At 32.7% G+C, this 23279-nt stretch overlaps 1 protein-coding gene across 4 annotated transcripts in view; it reads right to left on the reverse strand.

Moving 5' to 3' along the window:
• The window catches only part of LOC113517298 (ecdysone receptor), a 315053-nt gene that overhangs the window by 28208 nt on the left and 263566 nt on the right, over positions 1-23279 (reverse strand). Inside the window, exon 1 of one of the 4 annotated variants that reach the window (XM_026901943.3) lies at positions 14257-14970. The exons of 2 other annotated variants lie outside the window; for them this stretch is intronic. In XM_026901943.3, coding sequence (XP_026757744.1) covers positions 14257-14692 — 436 coding nt within the window. In that variant the 5' untranslated portion in view covers positions 14693-14970. Of the gene's footprint in view, positions 1-14256; positions 14971-23279 lie in introns of those variants that run through there. One more of the 4 variants, XM_026901944.3, reaches the window with a different exon arrangement.

Consider the following 23279-nt stretch of genomic DNA (forward strand, 5'->3'; position numbering starts at 1 on the left):
ATGTCTGTGACTATTTAGGCACAATGTTTTAGACTGTGAGATTTAAGAATCCCGTTACGATCAAATTAGATCGATGCTCTGTGAGATCCGGGATGCGAAGTATCTACTATTTAACAGTGACATGTCTGTTCAAATAACAGATGCTTAAAGATGATAAAAGAAATAATATTAAAAGATAAGAATATAAGACACTATTGTACCCATTATTGAATACACATTGAATGACCTATTCGAAATGGTGCATTAGCGATAATAAAAAGAATGTTATGTTAAGAGCGATTATTTGAAATCGTTCTTAAAGTAAAATATCTGCCATTAAAATAGTATTTTAGATGAAATTCAAGTTGTGATTTGTGCAAAGAACGTATCTTAAGGTTGTTAGAGCGAGGGACTTTGAGATAATAGAAGTACCTAACAAGCGTCACGATGGCAGCGCGCGCGCATCGGACCGAGAAGCGCGCTCGACCGCACATCCGCCCTATACCTCTTCCTAGACTTGCTCCATAAGAAAACAAATTCACATCTTTCTATCTACCATACACGTATAATATTTCACTTTTATTTACAATTATTAAGAAAAAAACGCACTGAAATAATTTTGCATTATACTTGGACAATTGTATGAATCATCTTTACAAGTTTACAAGTCACTACATTGTATTGTATGTAAAATTGTAAACAGATTTGAAGTCAAAATTATAGAAATCTAAGAGGAGATTAAATAGCTTATAAACAATTTGCATGGAGAGTAAATGTTCTATAATAATTTTAGAGTTCATCAATGGCACATTTAAGGGACTCGTATCCATAATAAAAAAAAAAATGTTCACACACTTCACACACACGGGAATCTACCATTTTTAACTTTTGCACAACACCGAATTGGATATATTTGAACAAAAGCGGAGGTGTATTCGGAGCCATTAATAACTAACTACCTACAAGCTTCAATATCATTATACTATCAAATCATTGTGAAAAACTCACAATGTGTGACGCGCTTGGTCCGTTTTTAACGTAAGTGTCAACTTATGTCATTGAACTCGGAAAGGTTAATCAGATCGAAGACCTAGCTTATTGTTTAGAACTATCTAAGGTGATTATCTAATCGATACTTCGATTTAGTTCCATCACTTCTTTAACTTTTATATATTAGACGGGTTACTTTTACATGTTAAAGAACAAATTGAGTCGTAAATCCATTCTTAATTTAAGGGTTCGCAGTTTCGCACACAATAAAATAGGCAAAGTCTTTATAAAGGCGTACACTTATTGAATGAGGGGTCAGGCGGACCATTAGATTACACAGTCAAAGGGTTGCCAAAAATGCTTTTATTTAATGAAAAAAAAAAGGACCCTTTCGTCTGTGTTAGACGCGGCAGCTGCTGGTATAGTATAAATTAATATTATTCTAATACTGTTGTAGAATAGGCGGCTAATAGTGGTCGAGCTGATCCGATTTGCATGCTAATATATGCCAAGTCTAACATACGTAAACGGAAACTCCTAACAACCCGAGAACTCGCTTAAGAGTCACGATATTCTCATTAATTACTCTCAGTGGTATGATTATTGTTACATAACACGTTTTATTCAAAATAGATGAAGTCATAAAGCTATCTCCCCGCTCCATAGAGGAGGTTACCGACCTCTTTGATTAAGGAATCATCAATCATGCATGGCTCTACGAACCAACGAGGATATCGCATTTCACACATATTGAAAGCGTTTGCTCATGAACTACATGGCATTCAGTTATTAGATAGGTATTTAGTATAATTTAGGTGTAATTCACTATTGCGTCGTAAGTATTGACGTATTTGAGATTATTTTCAATCAGGTTGGACCTTTAGAAAAGGCCTATTATGTAGGTACTCTCAGACATTGCACATAGTTAAAATTTTCGCTCTCATACTGAGGTGGGCACCAGATAATTCCAGGTCTACTCCTTAAATGCACCTATGGTCTTAATTAAAGTAACCGAAGAATTATTTATAGACTTTATGCGACCTCCAAGAGAAGGCGATTTTCAGTTTGTAAAGTTTTTGTTGCTATATTACGCGATTATATTAAAAATTTAATTTAAATTTCATATTCATATCCATAGGATTTTAATAATCGCTACCGGTTACAAAAAGAATTATTAAAATCATACGGTTTACCCTATCATTAACTCTTTTGTTGCATTTGCAAAATTTACTTGTAGATACACGATTTCGAGTTCTGAATTCAAATATTTTTAATATAGTTAATGTGTTTACAAAACATTGTGTCGTTCATCGATGTGTATGTGTGTGTGTTCATGACTCAATTCGTTTTACTTTTTTTTGTTACAACATTTACTTGTGTAGAATTTGATTATCTTTTTGTTCTCGTAGTTGCTTTAATTCGCAAATTAATATTCTATAATGTCATCTCTTAATTTTAAATTTAATTGACATCCTGTAGTCATTTGTTATTTAATTTTATTGTGAGTATTATTATACGCAAAATTCAATAAAATCAAAGCTCTTCTGCCTATTTCAATATTTGCTTAGAGCGAAGATTTGTTTTGTAATTAAACACTGTCGTGCTTAAGTTCTCTTAGTTCCATTCCAAAATCAATGTTATTGTCGTGGGGACAACTCATCCAAGGTCTCAACGGCAAGGTCCGTTACCCTTTCACTGCGGTGAAATAAAACGATTATTCAAATCGAGAAACAAATAATTTCCGGATAAGTGAGCCGGCATGAAGTAATTAGTGCTACAAGGTACATGACGGCTGGATTTGCGCCTATTTACAGCGACGTGTCAAAAAACCGAGGTGACCTTGGCGCCCCCGCGCGGACGCGTCAATACATTCACCTCAGGAGGGGGCCCGCTGGGCACTGAGTCTGTTCTGTACCCTTCATTTATTTCAGCGTATACTCGTTTATCTAGTAGCCAAATTTATCTAGCATTTAAGGGGCCGCGAGGATGAGCCTGACGCTACAACTTCAAGTTTACAGGAAACAGCACTTCAGTGACTAATAGCTACAATTTATGCGACTACCTCAACACAAAAGGACGTTTTATTTGATGGTACAGAAAGTATTATTTCACCCAACCATTTATAAACTCACGCGATGTAAATTTCACGACAATAGAGGCGTTTTCTTAAGGGTTCTATATTTCTTAGTTCGTTTTTATCAAAATTTGAATATATCTGTTTATTTAATACCAAATAAAATATTCAATAAGTCAGGATCTATTTTGATAGCACTATTAAAAAGGTGAAACATCCTATTCAATTCACACTTCAAATAGTGAGGTGAAAAGGCGGTTAGCGGTTACTTAGAAATTTTGAATATAAAGGTTTTCATTATTGTTATCAAACCATTGTTACTTTAATGGACGGCATGATCGCCAAGTTTACTAAGTTCGCTTTAATAAAACGTATTAAACTAACTGTACGCAGCGGCATTGCTTGCGTAAATAAAACATACGTATTATTATTAGAACTAACGTAATGTTTAAAGATCTTTGTATACTACTGGTTATAATACAATGTTCTATTGTTTAGGATAAAAAAAGAACATCTATTTTGATAATTACAAAATTAATATGATACCAACATCGGAAACCTTATCAAATATCAGAAGTAATTATCCAATATAGTGCAAAATTGGCGAAGAAACTGCGTTACATACACAAAAATAAATACCAAGTGAACTCTTTCGTTTTGAAATGACCTAAAAAGGATACGAAGGATTATTCATCATCGATCATCGAATTACTAATTGCCATTACCATTACTAATAAAAAATGCGAAAGTATGTTCGATTGGAAGGATGAGTATGTTTTTTAATCTTTCACGCAAAAACAACTGAACAGGTTTGTATGAAATTCAGTACACGGATTGGTTATATCCTAACTCAGCACATATGAAACTACATGTAGGTACTTATTGAATCACTCGGGCGAAGCAACGACATATAGCTAATTATAAAAAGATATATTATGCCAGTTTTTTTTTACTCTTTGTAGGTATTTAATAACATACATTTTAGTAAATGATATTTCACAACTGACCGCCGCCGCGACGGGAAAAAACTTGTTAATCTTTACTCTTACTAAATACATACTTTAGGCGTGATTTTGCAAAAATAAAATATTAAAATTTATTCAAAGATAAATTGTTTTAGCTACTAAAAGGCTGTCAAAATCATCTAACTAACTTTAATAAACAAAGAAAAATAATGAAAAAGTACTCTCGCAGTCATTGAACTTAAAAAAAAAATTCTAATTACGTTCCTACCAAAAGTTTGTCGCCTGTAAATTTGATGGATTACATGCCACTATGAAAATCAAGCGGAAACATTCCATAAAGAAAAGTAAACTATTTCAACAATGAAAATATTTACAAATAATTTAGCTTTTAACAATATATAACAATATAATTGTTATTTGTTATCCAACTGCCAAAAAGAGAGGTAAAGTTTTGAGGTATACAAAAAAAGGATTCATAATGTGATATCGTGAACAAAGTAATCACGATGATGTATCCTGAACATATTAAAATATATGAAATAAAGATTTACTTTAAAAATAGAGGATATATAGGATTTATAAATAGAGCAAAAACAGTATAAAATGTACTGTTAATATAAGTCTTTAAAACTTATTAACAGAATTAATTAAACATTCAAAATGTTCTTGTGTTTCTATAACATAGATATAGCGAAGCAACAAAAATTTAAAAAATAAAATCATGTCAGATCGTCTACCGTGTTCTGCACCACTAACATACACTGTAAAAATAAATATTGCATCTAATGCTGCAGTGTACAATAAAAAACGGTCGTCACTTGCATATTTTCCACTTTCTTCTAAGAGCGGCCATGCGATGAATTCAAGTTTCACACGACTATCTAAGTAATTGACAAGTCGCATTATAGTGCAGTGCAGATTTAACTTTCTACAACACAATGTTAGTAGTTAAGAAAATGTGAACGAAAGATATGATCACGCAAATTTGATTAATGTAACTCCGTATGTACGCACTCTAATTCAATTTGCATCCACTTCTACATCTTAGCAACTACACGAGAAAAATGTTTACTCCTGTTATGTAATCATAGTTTTGAAGCATTTTTAGTTCTCAGACAATAAAAAGTTAAAAAAAAAATTTAATATGTAACTATCGTATCCACCAATCATTTTCTATCTCTATTTTTAAAACAAAATATACCATTTTTAGAACGAAATTATTATTCCAATAACCAGTATGATATAACAGATCCAAGTTAAAAATGTCAAAACTACTTTAACCGGTTTAGTTCCTTTCATATATAAAAAAAAAAAAAACTAGACATTTTTTTAATTACGATGTGGTCGGTATAAGTCACATTTTATCAAAGAATAACATAGCGCTAAAGAACTTGAGTTTGTAACATATTACAAAATGTATAGGACGAACCTTGATACCAATAGCAGGAATATTTATTTATATAATAAAAGCTATCATATTTTTAACCGACTTCAAAAAGGTTTTCAATTTTTTTATGTTTTTCACCTTATAACTACGCCAGTTATAAACCTATTAGGAAAATTCTTTATATTATCTGAAACGATATCTTTCAGATTAGTTTCATAGAAATGTTATCAGAATCAGTTCAGTAGTTCTGAAATCAAAATAACTGGATTTTCCACAATTAAAATAGGGTTTTTTTGTGGAACACAATTTTAATTATATTTTTTTCAGATTATCGTGTTATATTTGACGAAAGAGACGAACCTTAAGCCAGTTTATAAACAGCGTGCCTCAAAACTGAGTTAAGCTGCTGTTTGTCATTGTCATAGTTTTTATAGCGTGATCACCATCATAATGTTATAATTTAACAAGCACGTAGTCACTATTTTTCTGTGCCCGCATGTTTTTCTGACTAGTTTATCTGCGCAAGTTTTAACTACTGTAGGTAGCCGTAGCAGCGGCTTGGAATAACTTTTATTGACGCATTCACTCAGAATTATATTAGATGCGGGTAAGTTTATTAAGGGATGACATCATAAGTTTTGACGTGTACTCCTATTATTATTATTACATTTCGAGCATTAATGAATATGTATCGTTGCGAAGAGATGTGAGAGATTATAAAATTATGTCAGACATTTAGTTAGAACGCATATCATATAGCTCGAGATAGACATAAGTAGGTACACAGATTAACAAAAAAGGTTTTACTGTAAATGCCAATTGGAACCATCACATTTCCAGCTATAGAGAAAAAAAAAACCCAAACGCGCCGCAGTGTTACTATCGGTGTACATATGATCATCTGTTCCTCTATTGCTCTGCATTTCTTAAAGAAGGAAGTTGAAAAATTAATGAAAGTGTTGAAAGTGAACCATGTAGCGTTATCTAGTTGATTATTACTGTCCTATTTGTGATTCGATCTGACGTGTGTGGCCGTCCGTTTCTTTTATGTTAAATATTTTCGCTCATTTTTCAGAAGTAACAATTAATTACAGTATATTTATTATTTCTCATGGTTTCAATTACGATTGAATATTTAATTTTCGAATTAACTAACAAAACAAATTAAAATTATTACCTGAAAAGTAAAAGGTCAGATACCTAAATGATTAATTAGCTAGGTGGATGATTTAATATTTATAACTCATAACATTTAAAAATACTTGATTTTTAAAGAACATTGTAAAAATTATAATTAATTTTTATACTTTTCATAACAGGGTGATGATCAATTTCATGTTTAATATTAAAAAAAATCTTTATTCTACAGTGTCTGAAATAATAATAATAATTAATAAAAAATCTTGTTAGGGAATATGTGCATATAAAACGTATTTGAATCAGTTTTAATTCTAAAAATAAAATTATTTTCTATTCAAGTTATTTACAATTACAATTTTTGAATAGTCATTTTTTATGAATCTATTGCCTATTCTAAAGATCAAAATGTCACGTATGTAATAATTACCACGTAGGACCCACACAACAAGGGTTATCATTTCAAGTTTAATATTACTGATTATTCAATTTTATGGCTGCCATAACATTGATATAAAAATTTTTGATACATACTTTTTAAATACAACAAGTAACACAACAAACAATGTACAGTAAGTAATATTATTGTTTAGGTATGTGACATCATATAGCCCATGACACTCGTGATAATAAGAGGAATATTATCACAACTCATTCATCAAAATCCGTCTTTTAGTAGCTACTAGCGAGCGGTGAGATAAACCTACCGAAGATATATATTGATATATACCTAACGACATTATTATTATAGCCGCCGTTAACTGTCCATTGCTGTAAGTCTTCCCCATAAGAGGAATTTTACAAGTTGTTGCCATACTTGGCATGCGGGTTGGCAATCGCAGTTAGGCTTTGGTGATGTTTTAAGAGGGACGCTGCTGCTCATTCCTCGATGGTTAAGTCTCCTCTTACGACACTCACGGGAAAGGAAGGGGTGGCCAATTCTATGCCGGGATTACACACAACAATAAACTCAAAACTTATTTATACATTCAATGTACAGATAGATTTACAATAAAAAGAACAAAATAAAAGCTAGAACCGGTTAGGTACAAATTGCAATTACCGCTTAGAAAATTTATCCTATAGTCGAACAATTAATGTTCTAAGCTCTCTTGGCATATTTACACAAAACATAAAGAGAAGATAAAATTTAGAGTTCATTGTTTTGAAAAACCCTTTAGACAAGGAACAAACGAATCTATAGATAGAATTGTTTCAGTCAACGCTCATATGAGAAAGAACAAAACAAAGCACATCGGCATCTTATTCTATCTCAAAGACTCCTTACCAATAACTATCATATCAATATATTTTGTTTGTTGGGGGCAACAAGTTTACATTTAAAGAACAATACATAAAAGAGCATAATACAAAATTGTCCTATCGTTGAACAACTAAAGAATACACTAAGGCTTCGACTTTTTTTGTCTTTATACTAAGAGTTTGCTTAGAGTCTAAGCCAACTTTTAGTATATTTACACAAAACAAAATTATGACGAGTAAGACAGAGAATTTGCAGTCACCGCGTGTCTTGAACTAAAACGCGCAATCTATAATAATGATAATATTTTTCTGGGAACACTTCTTACCGAGTTAGGTAAGTAAGTATATATCATGCACGTACGTGGCTCGTCAGCCGATGCGATTTACAATCAGGAGTGGTCCCAAACCGGTCGGACTGGTAACCAGTACGACCAAACAGCTCGGGCTCAGCTCTCAAACGTTTACAGTGTATCACTTGGCAGATTGCAACTGTATCAAGAATGTAAAACAAAATGCACACGAATAACTTTTTTTTTTCAAAGTGAATATAAATGAGATAAATATAAAATGAAACGTTTTAATGAAGTAACAAAAAACGTCAACTATCTTATAAACTGGCAATGTTATAGATCTGTACAAAATCCACACCAATATTATAATTTGAATTGAGAATGTAAGTTATTTATGATAAACGTCTATCTGTTTACTTGCTTTTTAAAATGACTGAGTTTTTGGATATGTATGCAAAACAAAGTTTTTAATAAATTCTAATTTTCTAGAAAACGATGTAGCTAGAGTAATTTTACAAATACACACGAAGTAGTAGTATAGGTGACGATTATCACTCTCCATTAGGTAGGTCATTCACTTTCCTAATTAATTTATGCTCTCAATCTGTGATATAACCTTGTTTAAAAGTCCTAGCTACCCAAATAGTTTATATAAACATACAAGTCAGTTTAATGATGCTACAAGGTTTCAGGTTGTAAACGATTTACATAAATACATAAAAAAAAATATTAGGAAACTGCAACAAGCACGGGGGACGCTTTCGAGTTTAAAGAGTTTATATTGTAAATCTATTTTAGTAACAATACAACAATGTATAGGTATAATAAAACAATGTAATGCACCATATTTATGTACAATAACTCTACTGCTGGCCTTCGTTTTGAAATGAGACTGCTTGTATTGGCATTTTTAAAGAATAACAGACTTGCTTGCTTACTAAAGCACAAAAATAGTTTAGTTTCTATAATAAATAACTTTAGGGTGGTTGTGAGAAGGGAGAGGCCCCTGTACCTACCTCCCTCGATCCAATCTGTCCTTCCTTATATACGTTGATAGATTTATGTGTTATGGCTCTATGATAATCATGTATTTAGCTAGCGACCCGACCTTGTTTCGAACATGTACATACGAGGTAAAAAAAAATTTTTTTTAACTAAAACAGCCCGTGTTACTCGCTGATAATGTAGCTTTCCATAGATAAAAGATTTTTTAAAAGGGATTATAAATTTTTGAATTTTCCCATGATAAATAAAAATTCAAATCTTTCCTCTTTACATAGTAACATAAATGTATATAAACTTTTACGCCAGAAACTACTAGAAAGGCATAATGATGATGAAAGTATGAAGTATAATAAATTACAGAAAATACCATGTATGGTAAATACAATACATATTGTTTAAATCTACATTTACCTATAATCCTAATTTACGACGTAATACGTGTAATATTTTTCGACCCATTCACAAGCATTATTTGTTTATTAAATCAAATATTTGAAATATAAATAAAGTCAGGGCATTAGACAAATATTGATGTGTCTGTAATCTATCATTAATGTACTTAATGTACACAACATATTGTAAACATTTTTTTTGTATAATATATAAATATTTATATAGCAAAAAAAAAAAACAATTGTGAAATTAGATAAATTTTAGCTTGTTTATTTTTTTTTCAGATTCACCATTATATATTTGTCAAAGAGGATATAGGTATTATAGCCTGTTTCAATAGAACTTAATAAAAATATAAACAAATGAATAATTAATCAAAACATACCAGAGGGAGACTTTATACAAAAGTCGATTGCTTGGGTACCTCTGTCCCATTCGTGTTTCAACCGTGAAGCAGTTGTGTTTGCATGGCTGTGTTTCGGTTTAAAGGGTGGGATATGGCGTGAATTTACTGGTTTCAGAGGAATAACACCTGAGTCCTCAGGAATGGCAACGCATGGGGAGTATCATGGGCAAAACAGTATACTCTGTTATGTCCATGGTACTGCTCATGTCTATAGGCGACAGTTACCATTTTACGTCAGCAAATGGCAAACAAGCCATTATAAATTGTATAAAAAAAAAAAACGATATCTACTGTCCAATAATCGTACACATCGAAACTCGATCACTTCAACGTATTAAATGTATAAATTTGTTACTAATTTCATTTCGTCCTGCATCTTCATCTATGTGAATCAGTATATAAAATAACCTATGTGCCAAAGTTGAAACATAATTTGCCCGTATACAAAATTCAAATCACTCAAATTCATTCTATAGTTTTTACGTGAAACAGTAACAGAGATATCCATCTATACATCCATCGTTACAAACTTTCGTAATTATTATATTTATAGGATGTTAATGAAATAAAATGGTGTTAGTTATTTTATTAGACAGCGGTATCTATTTTCAAAGAGGTGGGTCGTCAGATCCGTTCAATTAGCCATTTTTAAAAATTGTGCCCTACAATAAAAAACGACTTTAAATGTGACAAAACCAGTTATTTTCGTTTAAAAATTAAACTACCTAAACGATTTCGATAACATTTTTATGGGACCAATTTGTAAGTATATTTTTATTAGATAAAATAGGAATTTTTAAATTGGTTTAGAGTTGACGGAGTTATGAGGTAACAAACATAAAAAAAAAATACATTCGAATCGAGAACCTACTTTTTTTTACCTATTTTATATATGGTAACACTTGGTTCATTATTTTGACTATAGAAACATACAGTGACCCTTAAATTAAAGGATGTTTCTATGTTAATAATGCCAATGACTGTGACAATGTAAATTTTCCACCGCGACCTTGGGAGTGTTCCTTAATATGACGCGATAAAAATTAGTCATCTACAAGTGATACTCCTACATCGATGTTATTATTATATTATTCCGTTCCATTTAATTTTTTTCAATTATCCTTTTTACCTTTCAGTTAGTCGTTAATTAAATGGCGACAGTTACATAATTCTCAAACAAAACGTCAATAATTGTAGAGAAAAGACAATATCTATATCCACAATTTTATTTGTATTTTTAGAGGGCCTAACATGAAATCTAGGGGGGGGGGGGGAATTGTTAGTTATAGTATCTAACATTTCCATTGTCAGTAATATATCTTATCAGGTCGACCACGTGTTCGCCCTGAAAATCATCTTGGTTATTTATTTATTTTATACTTTATTGTACACATTAATAATACATAAAAATATGACAGAGGAAAGTAAATGTACAAAGGTGAGCTTTTAACTCTACAAGAGTTCTGCAGCAAACACAAAGTGGAAAGCAGCAATAATGTTAGTAGGTAGAGCAGTGTACAATACTTTGGCATACTGGACAAAATTAAGTTTATACATAACCAATTATATCATATTTGTTGAAATTGTTACGATGGGTCAACAGCCTTGTATCATTTTGATCTATCATCCCTCACTGTAAATCTGTATCTATTTTTAATCTCAAAATTTGTGTGTACAATGAAAAATGTTTATTCAGTCTTAATCAGGTTTGTTCGTTAACAGGTAGCGATAGTCTACTCTTTTATTCATAAATAGCAACGAGCCCCGGCTTCGTACGAGCAGCAAATTATACATATAAACTTTTCGTAAAAAATATCTAAACAAGAAAATCGCGTAAAATTAAAACACACAACATACTAGTGTTGCGCTAACTTTCAAATAAAATTTGTATCCTATAAAAAAACCTATTTTAATTGTGTCAAAATTAGTCATTTTGATCTAAAATAAACTACTAAACCGATTTCGATAAAATTTCTATGGGACCAATCTATAAGTCTTTCATATAAAAAAAAATGTTCCAAATAGTTTTAAAACTGACGGAATTATGAGATAACAGACATAAAAATATACATTCGAATTACAGAACCTACAAATCCCTTGCGTTGTTTTAAAAGTCAATGAAGAAACAGATAGAGGCGAACATTGTCTATTTTATACTATTTAGAGATAAACTCTACCATAAAATATCCGGACTATCTAATTTGTAACATCAAGTTCTATTTTCGTTCGGCTTTGACGGGAAAAATATTCGTGGTATGTGGGCAGGTTCTGTAGGAGTAATGTTTGCTACGTAACCAACTTACATAATTATATGTCAATTAATAAGGACTCTATTGAGCAGATCGTACGCAAAATAGTGTTATTTGTAAACAGTAAATTTGATCCGTAATTAATTGGGCTATACTTATCTACATTTTTGGTATGGAGGAAGGGATTGTTAATAAAGCGGACTACCAGTCTTATTGCTAGCAATAGACCCAGGTCGACCTATACGTGGCTTTTTCATCCTCACTTCTCATTTTCCATTGGTGCCCCGTCAGCGTATGCCGTTAGCGCAGGCGAGGTTACCATTCCATTGTCATTCATTAAAACAATAAGTCCTTTGGTAATTTTGGAGTTGAACGGAACTTGAACATGAATTACTTTCAATATTTAGTCGTTAAATCGGTTGAGTTTATAATGTAACAAACGAAACGTCACTCTCTGATACGTTTATGGATCCGAACTTCGGTATAAGGTATACATTTATTTAATCTTACTTATGCACCTTCGGAGCAAAAGTTACGTTGAAAAACACCGAAATAACTTTTCATAGTAGATCCCTCTGTCTTTACAGATAATTGTAAATAAGAACTTGGCTTTGAATCTTTATTGAGGGAAATGTCGTATTTCGCTTGACCTATCCGTGACATAATCCGTATGATTACTTAACTTATAAATTACATTCATAATATTACAAATGTGAAACTGAGTTTGTTTATTTGTTTTTTACCTTATAACGCCTTAACGGCTAAACTAATCGCTATGAATTTGATATATACGTACTATATGAAATCGAGGCGGATATAGACTATTTTTATCTCGATCAGTAAACATCACGCGGACGAAGTCGCGGGAAAAAGCTAATATTTTATAATTAGATCAATTTAGGAGCGTCTCGTTTATATAATCATATAGATAATTCCTTGTCTATCTTGAAATAGATACTCTATAATAATTATTCTTATGACAACTCATGATTAATTTACACAAACTTATAAGCATACATAATAATAGTCCTACATAAGATAGGTACATATTCAAATAGAAAAAAATCATGGTGCAATACAATAAATGACTAATATGATCAACTTAAAACCAGTACCGATTTATCTAATATCGAATTATTTTGTTTTGGACAAAATTTAAAGAGTACAGAGATACTTAGGTTCGTTTAGTTAGTTATAATTATATTAATTAATTGTAATACCTATGGAATATAATCTAAGCTTTGGGATAAAAAGTTCCCTTCTAGCTATAGTTAGATATGAGGGTACATGTTATTGGATACTGAATTATAGGTACCAACTCGGTAAATAATAAATTATTTAACGGATCAAATACCAATTTAGGTTAAATAGGTTTTGAAAAACGTGGAAGGATAAGTCCCATGTAATCTAGGGGTAAATATGCTGTTTATTTTTTTTTATTTTTACGCGTACCTAACATACCTATTAGGGTATGAAGTTAATGATTACGCGTCTATTTGCCGTTTGTTCATGTCCTCAATTTGTTCAGTGTTTGCACTTATGATCTAGATTGTTTTCAATATCCGCACAGGTATTTCTAAACTCTACATTACGCCCACAACAAATCTGTGTCATTTGAGGAGTATGTATATCCAAAATAGGTAACATAATGCCAGCTTAATTGCTTAGATTTTGTACTATAAATTTGCTTAATAGATACTTAATTTGTATATTTTACAAACTTCATTCAAATTACGTTTATAATATCTAACTAAATCAATACATCCATTGATCTAAATGTGTCTTAAAATGTTTATTTGATAATATATTTAGCAGTTATATGCTTTAACACAAATATTGTACAAAAACAGAAAGATTGTAATTTTATGCGAGCGCAGTCTTTAGTTCTATTTAGCGAATGAAAATGTAGGTAAGTAAACAAAACGATTGTGATTATGTTGAGCAGGGCAAGGAGACATCGGCTCAGCGCCCGGTCAAGGTATCCGGGCCAAAGGTCGATGACAGCGCCGTCGCTCGCCTAACTCACGATTCGAACGCTTTGCCTTGCCGCCAAAAAATTACACAAATACCAATTTGCATTCTAAATTCGAATTGTAAAACAGATTAAACAACCCTGACCTGATGACATTGACTCGTTTTCCGATTTCGGCGTCGTGGGTGGCATCGGTAAGGGCATGGAGGGCAACGCTTGCGTGGGCTGTTGCTGCTGCTGCATCGTGCACGTGTTCCCGAGCAACGATTGCGCCGTGTTATATGTGATACCATCGTCATAACTCCAAAGCTCGAGCCCGCCGTACTCGGGCGAGGCGAGCGACTCCGGAGACATAACCATAGCAGGCGGCAAACCCAGAGCTGAAGAAGACGTTACTTCGGACGAGCTGTCCTCAAGCATACGCAGCGTCTGGAAGCCTCCGTTGTTGGACCAGCGGCGTCTCATGTCGGCGAGCGCGTCATACGCTCCGGTATCCGCGATCGACGAAGGACATCCTCCGCTGTAGGCTTTCACTTCACTTTTTCCTCGCACTAAACTATCTAACCGCGACTCTATGGACATACACCATTCGTCTACGCGGCGTTGAAACCAAAGCGAATCGTTATCCACTGTCTTGACTTTAATACACTCCGTTTTAATCAAAATTGTTGCTATTTAATAATAGCTTTTTGTAGTCACAACACAATCACTCAACAGGTGAAAGAGCACGCGAGTCTCACGAGTTCGCCCGATGGATATGCTGACAGAAGTTACCGCGTTGAGGTGTAAAATAAACGTTGCGCGCGCGCGACCGTCGTCAACGGAGTACGTAGAGCGAGCGAACGACGCGGTCGCTCTCACTACTCACTGCCACGGTCGCGTGTGACGTCAGGTCGCCCCGCAAGCATACCGACCCCCGCCGACGCGCGGCGCGCAGTCGTGGGTCGTCCGCGTCCGTGGCACAGAAAGTCAACTCACCGGCGACAGAATGTAGCGCACCGAACCACTGATAAAATACCCTTCATTTACGTTATGCCACTAAACTTGTTCTAGTATCAAAACAATTCGCCGATTCTCGTTAGTTACGCAACTTTTGAACTTGACAAAGCAACAACGTACCTATCTAATTAACTTTGGAACTTTATTCATTTCCTCTACCTATAGTAATAAGTTTCTCTACTTTTGTCAAAGGATTCTTTTGTTTACTTAAAGCTAACGGGTTTATTTGTAACCCGGATGTAAAAAGGGATGATTTGAATGTTTGAGTTTGTCTGTGACATGATAGCGCCTAAACGGATAGACTGATTTTAATTATTATATTTAGACCTCTTTAATTGGGATAGATTATTTCAATATGTTTATTTATTTAATATTCAGTGGAAATTAGCGACACAGTTAGCGACATCATTAGTGGAAAGTGCTTTCTTAGCTACTGTGCTCGTTGGTGGAATGTTAAACAGATGCTATTTGGTATCATACAATAAGTAACCACGCGATAATTTAGGCCTGGAATTTTGCTTTATGATTTCTTTTTCCAACAATTAAATTTGTATCGAAGATATATGTAGTTTTTGCGGTATGTCTGAATAATGGAGCAAATTTGCGGCAATGAATTGCATGCTCTATCGTACTAAAAGTAGTAAAGTAGGTTTTTTTATACAACTTAGAATGGCAAACAAGCTGATGGCCCACCTGATGGAAAGTGGTAACCGTCGCCTATAGACATGAGTAGTGTCATGGACATAACAGAGGTAGTAATAGTTTTTGATTTCATTAATATCCCACTATTGGGGACGAAGCTTCTCCTTAGATGTTATAAGCCTACGATACTACGCTGGATAAGTGACTTAGTACAGTCTTAGGATATAGTATTATATACCTATTTTCCTACGTACTCGTGTATTATGTTGTGTTTCATTAGTCACCTTTTACGACATCCTGTGCTGGCCTTTTACGACATTGAGTTTAAGAATTTTTAAAACATCGCCCTATCTACATACATATACGACGACTAAGTTTGTCTATATAACTGATATGTAGTTTGCGGTGATACAATGACACAAATTTCAGGTGTCCTCTAAAAAAGAAAATAGCGTGATGACCTAAATAGCTGCATTTAGGTTATCTAACTCTACAGCGACAATATATGAACGTTGCCCAGCGTTGATGACTTTTATCAACATTCAATTACCTATTATTATCACAGGTGCGCGACGATTGCTCGATCCATCGTTTAGTTTATATTACATTGCGTTACATGAATAATTGAAGTATTAAGGCTACACGAAACATATGGCAATGTATACCATAATGGTATTGTGTTTTTTCAGTATAAGATTAGTTCTATGAGAATTGTAAAGGTAAGTCTAGAGTGGCCTTGATTTTGTAATTCGAATTTAACAGAATAATGCCTCAAACAAAAACATCCAATAAGTACATTCGCCGTAAAATTACCATAGAAGTGAACAAATAGGTAACAAACCCATGTTTAAAATAAATGAAAATCAACTTTTCTATCAATCTCTTCGTGCGAGAGGAATAATGTTGTTTTCAAATTTCGAATTTTGTGAATTCTGTTCGCCCACTATTTTAAATGGGCATTCTTTTATTTAATAAAAAATCTTGTTTGTTTGTTCACCGAACGTGTGAAGCGAGCACCGAGGCGCGCGTACATGCATTGTGTCCGAATGCAAAATTGATCTAAACAATATGTTTTAATTTGTTTTCATAGATTTGCTGGTTATGGATATGCCTTTAGGCTGAAGACGGCCGCCTACCGTCATGATTGCTGGCGAGTTCGCGTCACCGCGCATCACGTGTTGGCGCGGAGCATTGACCTGTTATGTTTTGGAAATACATCGCTACGCCATCTGCACAATTGTTATAATGTGGTTGGTATCCATCATTCAATAAATATCTTATCTCGGCTAGATGACGGCAATAGCTATTTATCTGTTCTGAATGTGAAAGGCAGACTAAATTACCTACCACAAGTTTAAAATGTACGATTCATTATTATCGGGTTAGCGGCCGTGTTCTGCGATTCATCTCTTTCATTTAACAATTTATCTGAAAATCATGATGCAGGCAAGTGCTTAACCTACAGACATTAGACGAAATGTTTTGTAAACAAATGCGTAGGTATTTAAACATTTTTAAAACGTGAACCATAAACCTTTTAAACATAAATTGAATGAAAGTAATAAATCATAATTTTATGTTTCATTTTGACGTTAGAATAACATTTTAAATGTTAGCGCTATAAGGTGAATGTGCTAGTTTGCCGACTAACGCTGTTCCTGAAACACCTTTATATGATACAATAATAACAGAAGGAACAGTGAATAGAGAATAGGTAGGCATCTATTCAAAACGCGACAAAAGTTTATGTAATAATAAGTCTTGTTTTACGTGTAAAGATGTGTACATCTTTTCTTTTGCAATCAAAAATTGAAGGAGGTAAAGAAACCTAGTCTAACATGAGTGAATTGTTGGAATATAAAATCAAAATATTTTACAGTTGTAAGAAAAAAAAATCATGTGATTTACAACAAATACTAATTCGAAATTTATTTGTATTATTTTGGCATAGAATTTTAATAATAAGCAATTGTTTATATGTGGTAAATGCTATATAAATACTACTGTAAGTCCACACAATTATGCGACACCTAATATATGTATAATAATTATTCATTATCTAAATATAACACACAAAAGTACAGGAAAAAATATTTATAATTAAGTACCTGTAATATGACGATGCATTTCAAGTATATAAGTATTTACTTATTATAAGTTATAATACATAAAATATAAATAGTTAACATAGAGTTTGTAGACACAATCTCTTAAATAGTAGCAAAACTTAATAGATACAGGTTGAGTTGGTACGTTACATTGATAAACAAATATTACTCTTTGCCAAATTAAGTGAATACTTATATACATTCTTTGCCAAATTGAATGAAGACGCGCTGCATCAGTCCTCTTAGTTGCCTCTTACGACACCCACGAGAAAGAAACGGTTAACCTAGTCTATGCCGGGGTAGCAGTGTCCTCACAGTACTGTAAAGTATACAGGAGTGCAATATTTTACAGGTACTTCAATGAAATAAATATAGGAAAATAAAATTACATGTGTTGAAAATTGATTTCAACATAATAGATGATTCTTAAATTTAGCTTCTAAATGACGACTTTTCAAATTGCATTTATTTAAGATATATGTATAAATATCCCACATAAGAGGTAAAAAGTCTTAAAGTATTTTACTTATCGTATTTGATGAATAAAGTATCACTTGGTGAGTTTCAACAGACCGCGTGTCATCTCAAGTGGTAGGTATAATTTTATTTTCTTTCTAAATCAATCCATTGAACAATCATCGATTTTATTCAATTTCAAACCGTATTAATAGTAATCGGATCTATTTTGTATGAAAAAGACGACCTTGTACATATAAAATTTATTAAATTGAAAAAGAATAGGTATATTTATTTAATTTAAACACTAAACGATTCAAATTTATTTAACATTATACTAAACGTCGTAATTGTATATATTTTAGTTTTATGACTTACATTCTTTATTATATATACATATGGGATTATATTTTTAGAAAACGATATTAACTTACAGTATACTGAAAATATTATATTAATACAAAACAGATTATTTTAATTTCTGAAAAAAGAGTCTGCGAGCGTTTTTTATTTTCTGATAACTACAAGAACTATCGAACTATGAATATAGGAATTTTTTTAAAGAAACAACGTCTGTAATACAAAATTGTGTCCAATTTAAAAATGATTCGCCGAAAAAGGCGTAAGCATGAAATAAAGCGATCTCCAGTGTACCTTGAAATCACAATCCATTTAGTGGTCATTCGATACAAAACATTTCGTAATGATGCCGCCAAGAAACAGTCGAATAGAAAAATGTATCTACATGTATTGAAAACAGAATTTTAAATTCAAATATAATATTAAAAACTTAAGATTATGTTCAACATAAAATACCGTCTTCAATTGTGGCAAACTTATTTTGATTTAAAACTAGACTACTAAACTGATTTTGATAATTTTTTCCTGGGACAATCTGTTAGTAGGAATATCGTTTTAGATAAATAAAAAGTATTTTCAAAATCGGTTTACAACCGACAAACAAATATTAAAAAAAAATAAAACAAAAATACATCCGAATCAGAACTTTCGGTTCGGTTTTGTTGTCGGTCGAGAAAAGAGCATTCTTTGTGAAATTATATCGGAATAGTAATTTCTTATATAATTTTATATGAATACGAATTGATTGAACTGTGAATATTTTTCATCTATTATATATTTTTTCTTTCGTCTTTTTCCGTCTGCGTATTTCCAGTCTATTCTGACAATTTATTTCGCAATTATTTAGTAGACTCACGTCATATTTGTAATGATTGAATTTGTCGATTTTCTTAACAGAGCATTAAACTACTTGTTGTTAAATAATATCTACTTAAAGACACGCGATTTAAATATTTTCAATCCAATTTTTCTACGAAACATTTCGACGCTCGCTGTTACTTTGAAGTCGCTATTTTTTTCAGAGCAAAATATATTTATTTTGGGACACCTAAAATATACATTTAGGTACGAATTGAGCTTCATTATTATAAAACGTTTTTATTGTTGACTGTACTAAGTATTTGTATAGTCGTGATGTTGGCCAGTCGTGCGTGCAGTAAAGTGCTCGATTGGTTCCTCTTTTCCCCCTACCCACCGCATCTGCCCCTTCATCGTCTGCTCCGTCCTCTTTCCGAATTACATTGCTGATTGTTTACGTCTTTAAGTTTCGGACAACCTTTTTTGACAGCGATTTGGTTAGTTCCTTTTGCTTGTTTTCACTAAAATCTATTTAATATAACATCACATTATCAATAAAAAAAAAATGTTACTCAATTTTGTCATCATCATTACCTAACTCTTGCTAGATATAGGCTTTCCTTAATTATTTTTCCATTATATGATTGTCCAGTATCGAAGCATTTCAAACGATGTTTCGAAATTTAAAAACTATCCGGCCTTCTGACTTTTTTCTGGGTGCATTGAGGTCTGGGAAAGGTCTCATAGTTTCCTCCCGCGTATAGCACAAAAGATTATTAACTTCATAGAAGTGACTACCACTTCCGCATTCAAACTTTAATTTGAACAAACAGTAATGTTTTTTTTTTTCTTTGTCACTAAAGTAATTTTATTCCATATTGAGGGAATGCGAGATAACTCGTTTGATCTTAAATTGTAGATAGATAAGACGTATCGAAATCAATGATTCTGAAACATATTTATCATGAAGAAGTTGACATACGAGTATATTAAAAATTAATATTGGTTTTCGTTAAAGCCCCCTTGTCTAAACGAGACCACGTTTCGATAATATTAATTAATTTATTATAATCCTCTCTTATAGTCTTATCGACGTAGATGTTGAGATAATTTGCTGTTCAAGATAAAATATATGTATAAAATTTGTTGCCAGTTTCTTTTTTGTTTTTTTTTTTAGCAGATCTATCATATTTGTATATAGTGTCGTAGTCTGACATAGCCTTGTCTCCAGTGAATATAAGGTAGATTTTAATACTACCACAGAGGACTTTTTGCTTGGTTTTTGTTAAATGCAATTTTAAGATGAAATTGATCGATCTATCAGCATCGATGGCGCTCAAGGTTATTTTAAAATATAAGTACTTATAAATACCGACTATTTTCATGTAGTTTTTCTTTGGTTACTTTATCCGATTGGTGGATATAATTGATTTTAATTTCATGTTATACGTATATAATATTTTGTGCGTAGTGTCATACATATACTGTAAATATTGTCCATAATATCAGAAAAATTGTATTGTAATTGTAACAACAATTAATAAAAATGAGATTTGTCATGTATCCCATCACTAGACGTCGATTTTGAAGATGTGCAAAAAGAGTGTCGAGGGTTGCTGAATACATGACCCTTGTTGGTCATAATTTGACCGAGAAAGGTCATGTATTCATGTGTATTAAAGATATAAGTAATTTATTGTATTTGATGTTGACTATTAATGTTAAATATATTATTTCATGAAAATGCCAGTTTGTCGAATATGTATGTGTGGATTTATAAACGGCACATACTACATACCAAGGAGTGATTAATGAAAGCAAACCTTGGCTCGATGCCATCAACTCCTTTGTAGTGGTTTTGACGAAAAAAACAAGCATAATTAGTCGTTATTACTAATTGTATTTACCTGCACGGCCACTGACTGATTTGGTACAGCAGAGTTGATATTTATTCAAATGCTTACCTGAAACAAGAAAGTATGGTACGTTAGATTATACATGACAATTGTTTTCTTTTTTTGTAGATTGCAGCAGTGACGGCTGGCGACATTAAATTACGGTAGAGTTAACGTCAGCACACTGTAATATCAGTTCATTGCCCTCAGCTCACATGGATGATTTGCTTTGAAACTTATGCCATTTTATGACCGCAAGAAAAAAAAACTTATTTATCAAGCAAGATCTGCGATGGTCCAGCATGACGAAGTGTGGCTTTCTCGGTAGAGCGCGTTTGATATAAGCCAACTACTTTGGGAAGTAACCGACCGGTTTGAATTTTCCTTGAGTTATTGCACCATTTAGAACCGGCCGGATTGGCGTCGTTGTCGTGTTTTTACTAGCAATGTGCAGGCGCATAAAAAGTGGACTCGGCGGAATGGTCCGCGTAAGCGCAATTAAGACCAAGGTCTTCGGGTTATCAAACCCATGTCGGCGACTTGCTATGTCGGCCGCGCCTCGCTGCTGGCAAAAAAATGTAGCGAATAATGAAGTTGATGGTATTAAAAGATAATAGCTGGGTTAACACGACGGTTGCATAGCCTTAACTGACCGCACCGGCTTCTTTCTGCGACATAATAAGAAGAGTAAGTCGTCAGAACATCTCAGTTCCATCTTGCATGCTGATATGTTTGGATAGGGTGTTTAAGTAAATATTTCCTTTATGTTCGGATGCTTAAATCTATGTTATAGAAATAGGTATTCATAAAGCACATATTTATTTTTAAAAGTCTGTCATTAGTTGATAGAAAAAGCTGTTGATATTATTATAATGACAAATAGTATTTGTAGCAATATTAATATTTTTTTCACAACCATTTAGGACCTGCACAAGCGTGAAATATCCGCTGAAGATAAAATTCCACGTTGCAATTTACACAAAAAAGTAAGACTTTCTCGTCTGCGGATATCCTTACATAAGTAAGATATGTTTTTGACTTTTTATAGTTGTAAAGTTTTCACATAAATGTGAAAATTTATAAAGTTGTTTGGATTATAATTACACTTTAATTGTTGAACTCATTTGAATGGAATATATAAAGACGGACTATTAACACAATTGACATTTTTTAATCTAATTAATGGAGGTAAAGCCGTTGATTATATTATTAATAATTCTATAACTTATATACACGTACACAGAATTGATTTTTAAGTAAAACAGAATGACACTCAGACTGACAGTTATATTAGATAATGAGATAAATATGAAACTTTAACTATTTTCTAATGTCTTATTTATATTGTCAGAATTTACTATTCTTAAACTTTTGATATAATAAAAATATTCCCGAAATGAAAAATTATTTTACGACGTTGTGACCAATGCAAAGGCGTATTTATTAATAGATACGGGAAATTCCGGAGATGCATAGTGGGTCAGTGAATGGACCTGGCTATGAGCCATGCATAGTACCTGGAGGAAGTCAAGGCTACGATGCGTCTACTGCATACACAATACAGGATCCTGTTCATTGACTCCCATGCACTTGACAGCCACTGATGTCATTCGCATTACTGTGACCTGCTAAGGAACCATGTTACCGTTCCTCAAGTCACACGAACGATTATTTAATGCAAGTTATACAATGCGACTTTGATGCTAAATGAAAGTAACCTTTAAGCGAGAAGCATTAGATCCACTTTCGCCTGGATGCGTATAACGTAATCCTTTTCCATGATCTACTATTGTATAGAGTTGGAAAGTGCAATGTTCATTGTCGCTGTGTGAAACCTTAAATACATCGACAAAGAATTTACGAAGAAAAACTTATGTCGACTTCATTCTCTACTTTAATACGTACTATTAT

The sequence above is a fragment of the Galleria mellonella genome, unplaced genomic scaffold, assembly GCF_026898425.1.
Source record: "Galleria mellonella isolate WM207_F2 unplaced genomic scaffold, CSIRO_AGI_GalMel_v1 utg78, whole genome shotgun sequence".
NCBI lineage: Eukaryota > Metazoa > Arthropoda > Insecta > Lepidoptera > Pyralidae > Galleria > Galleria mellonella.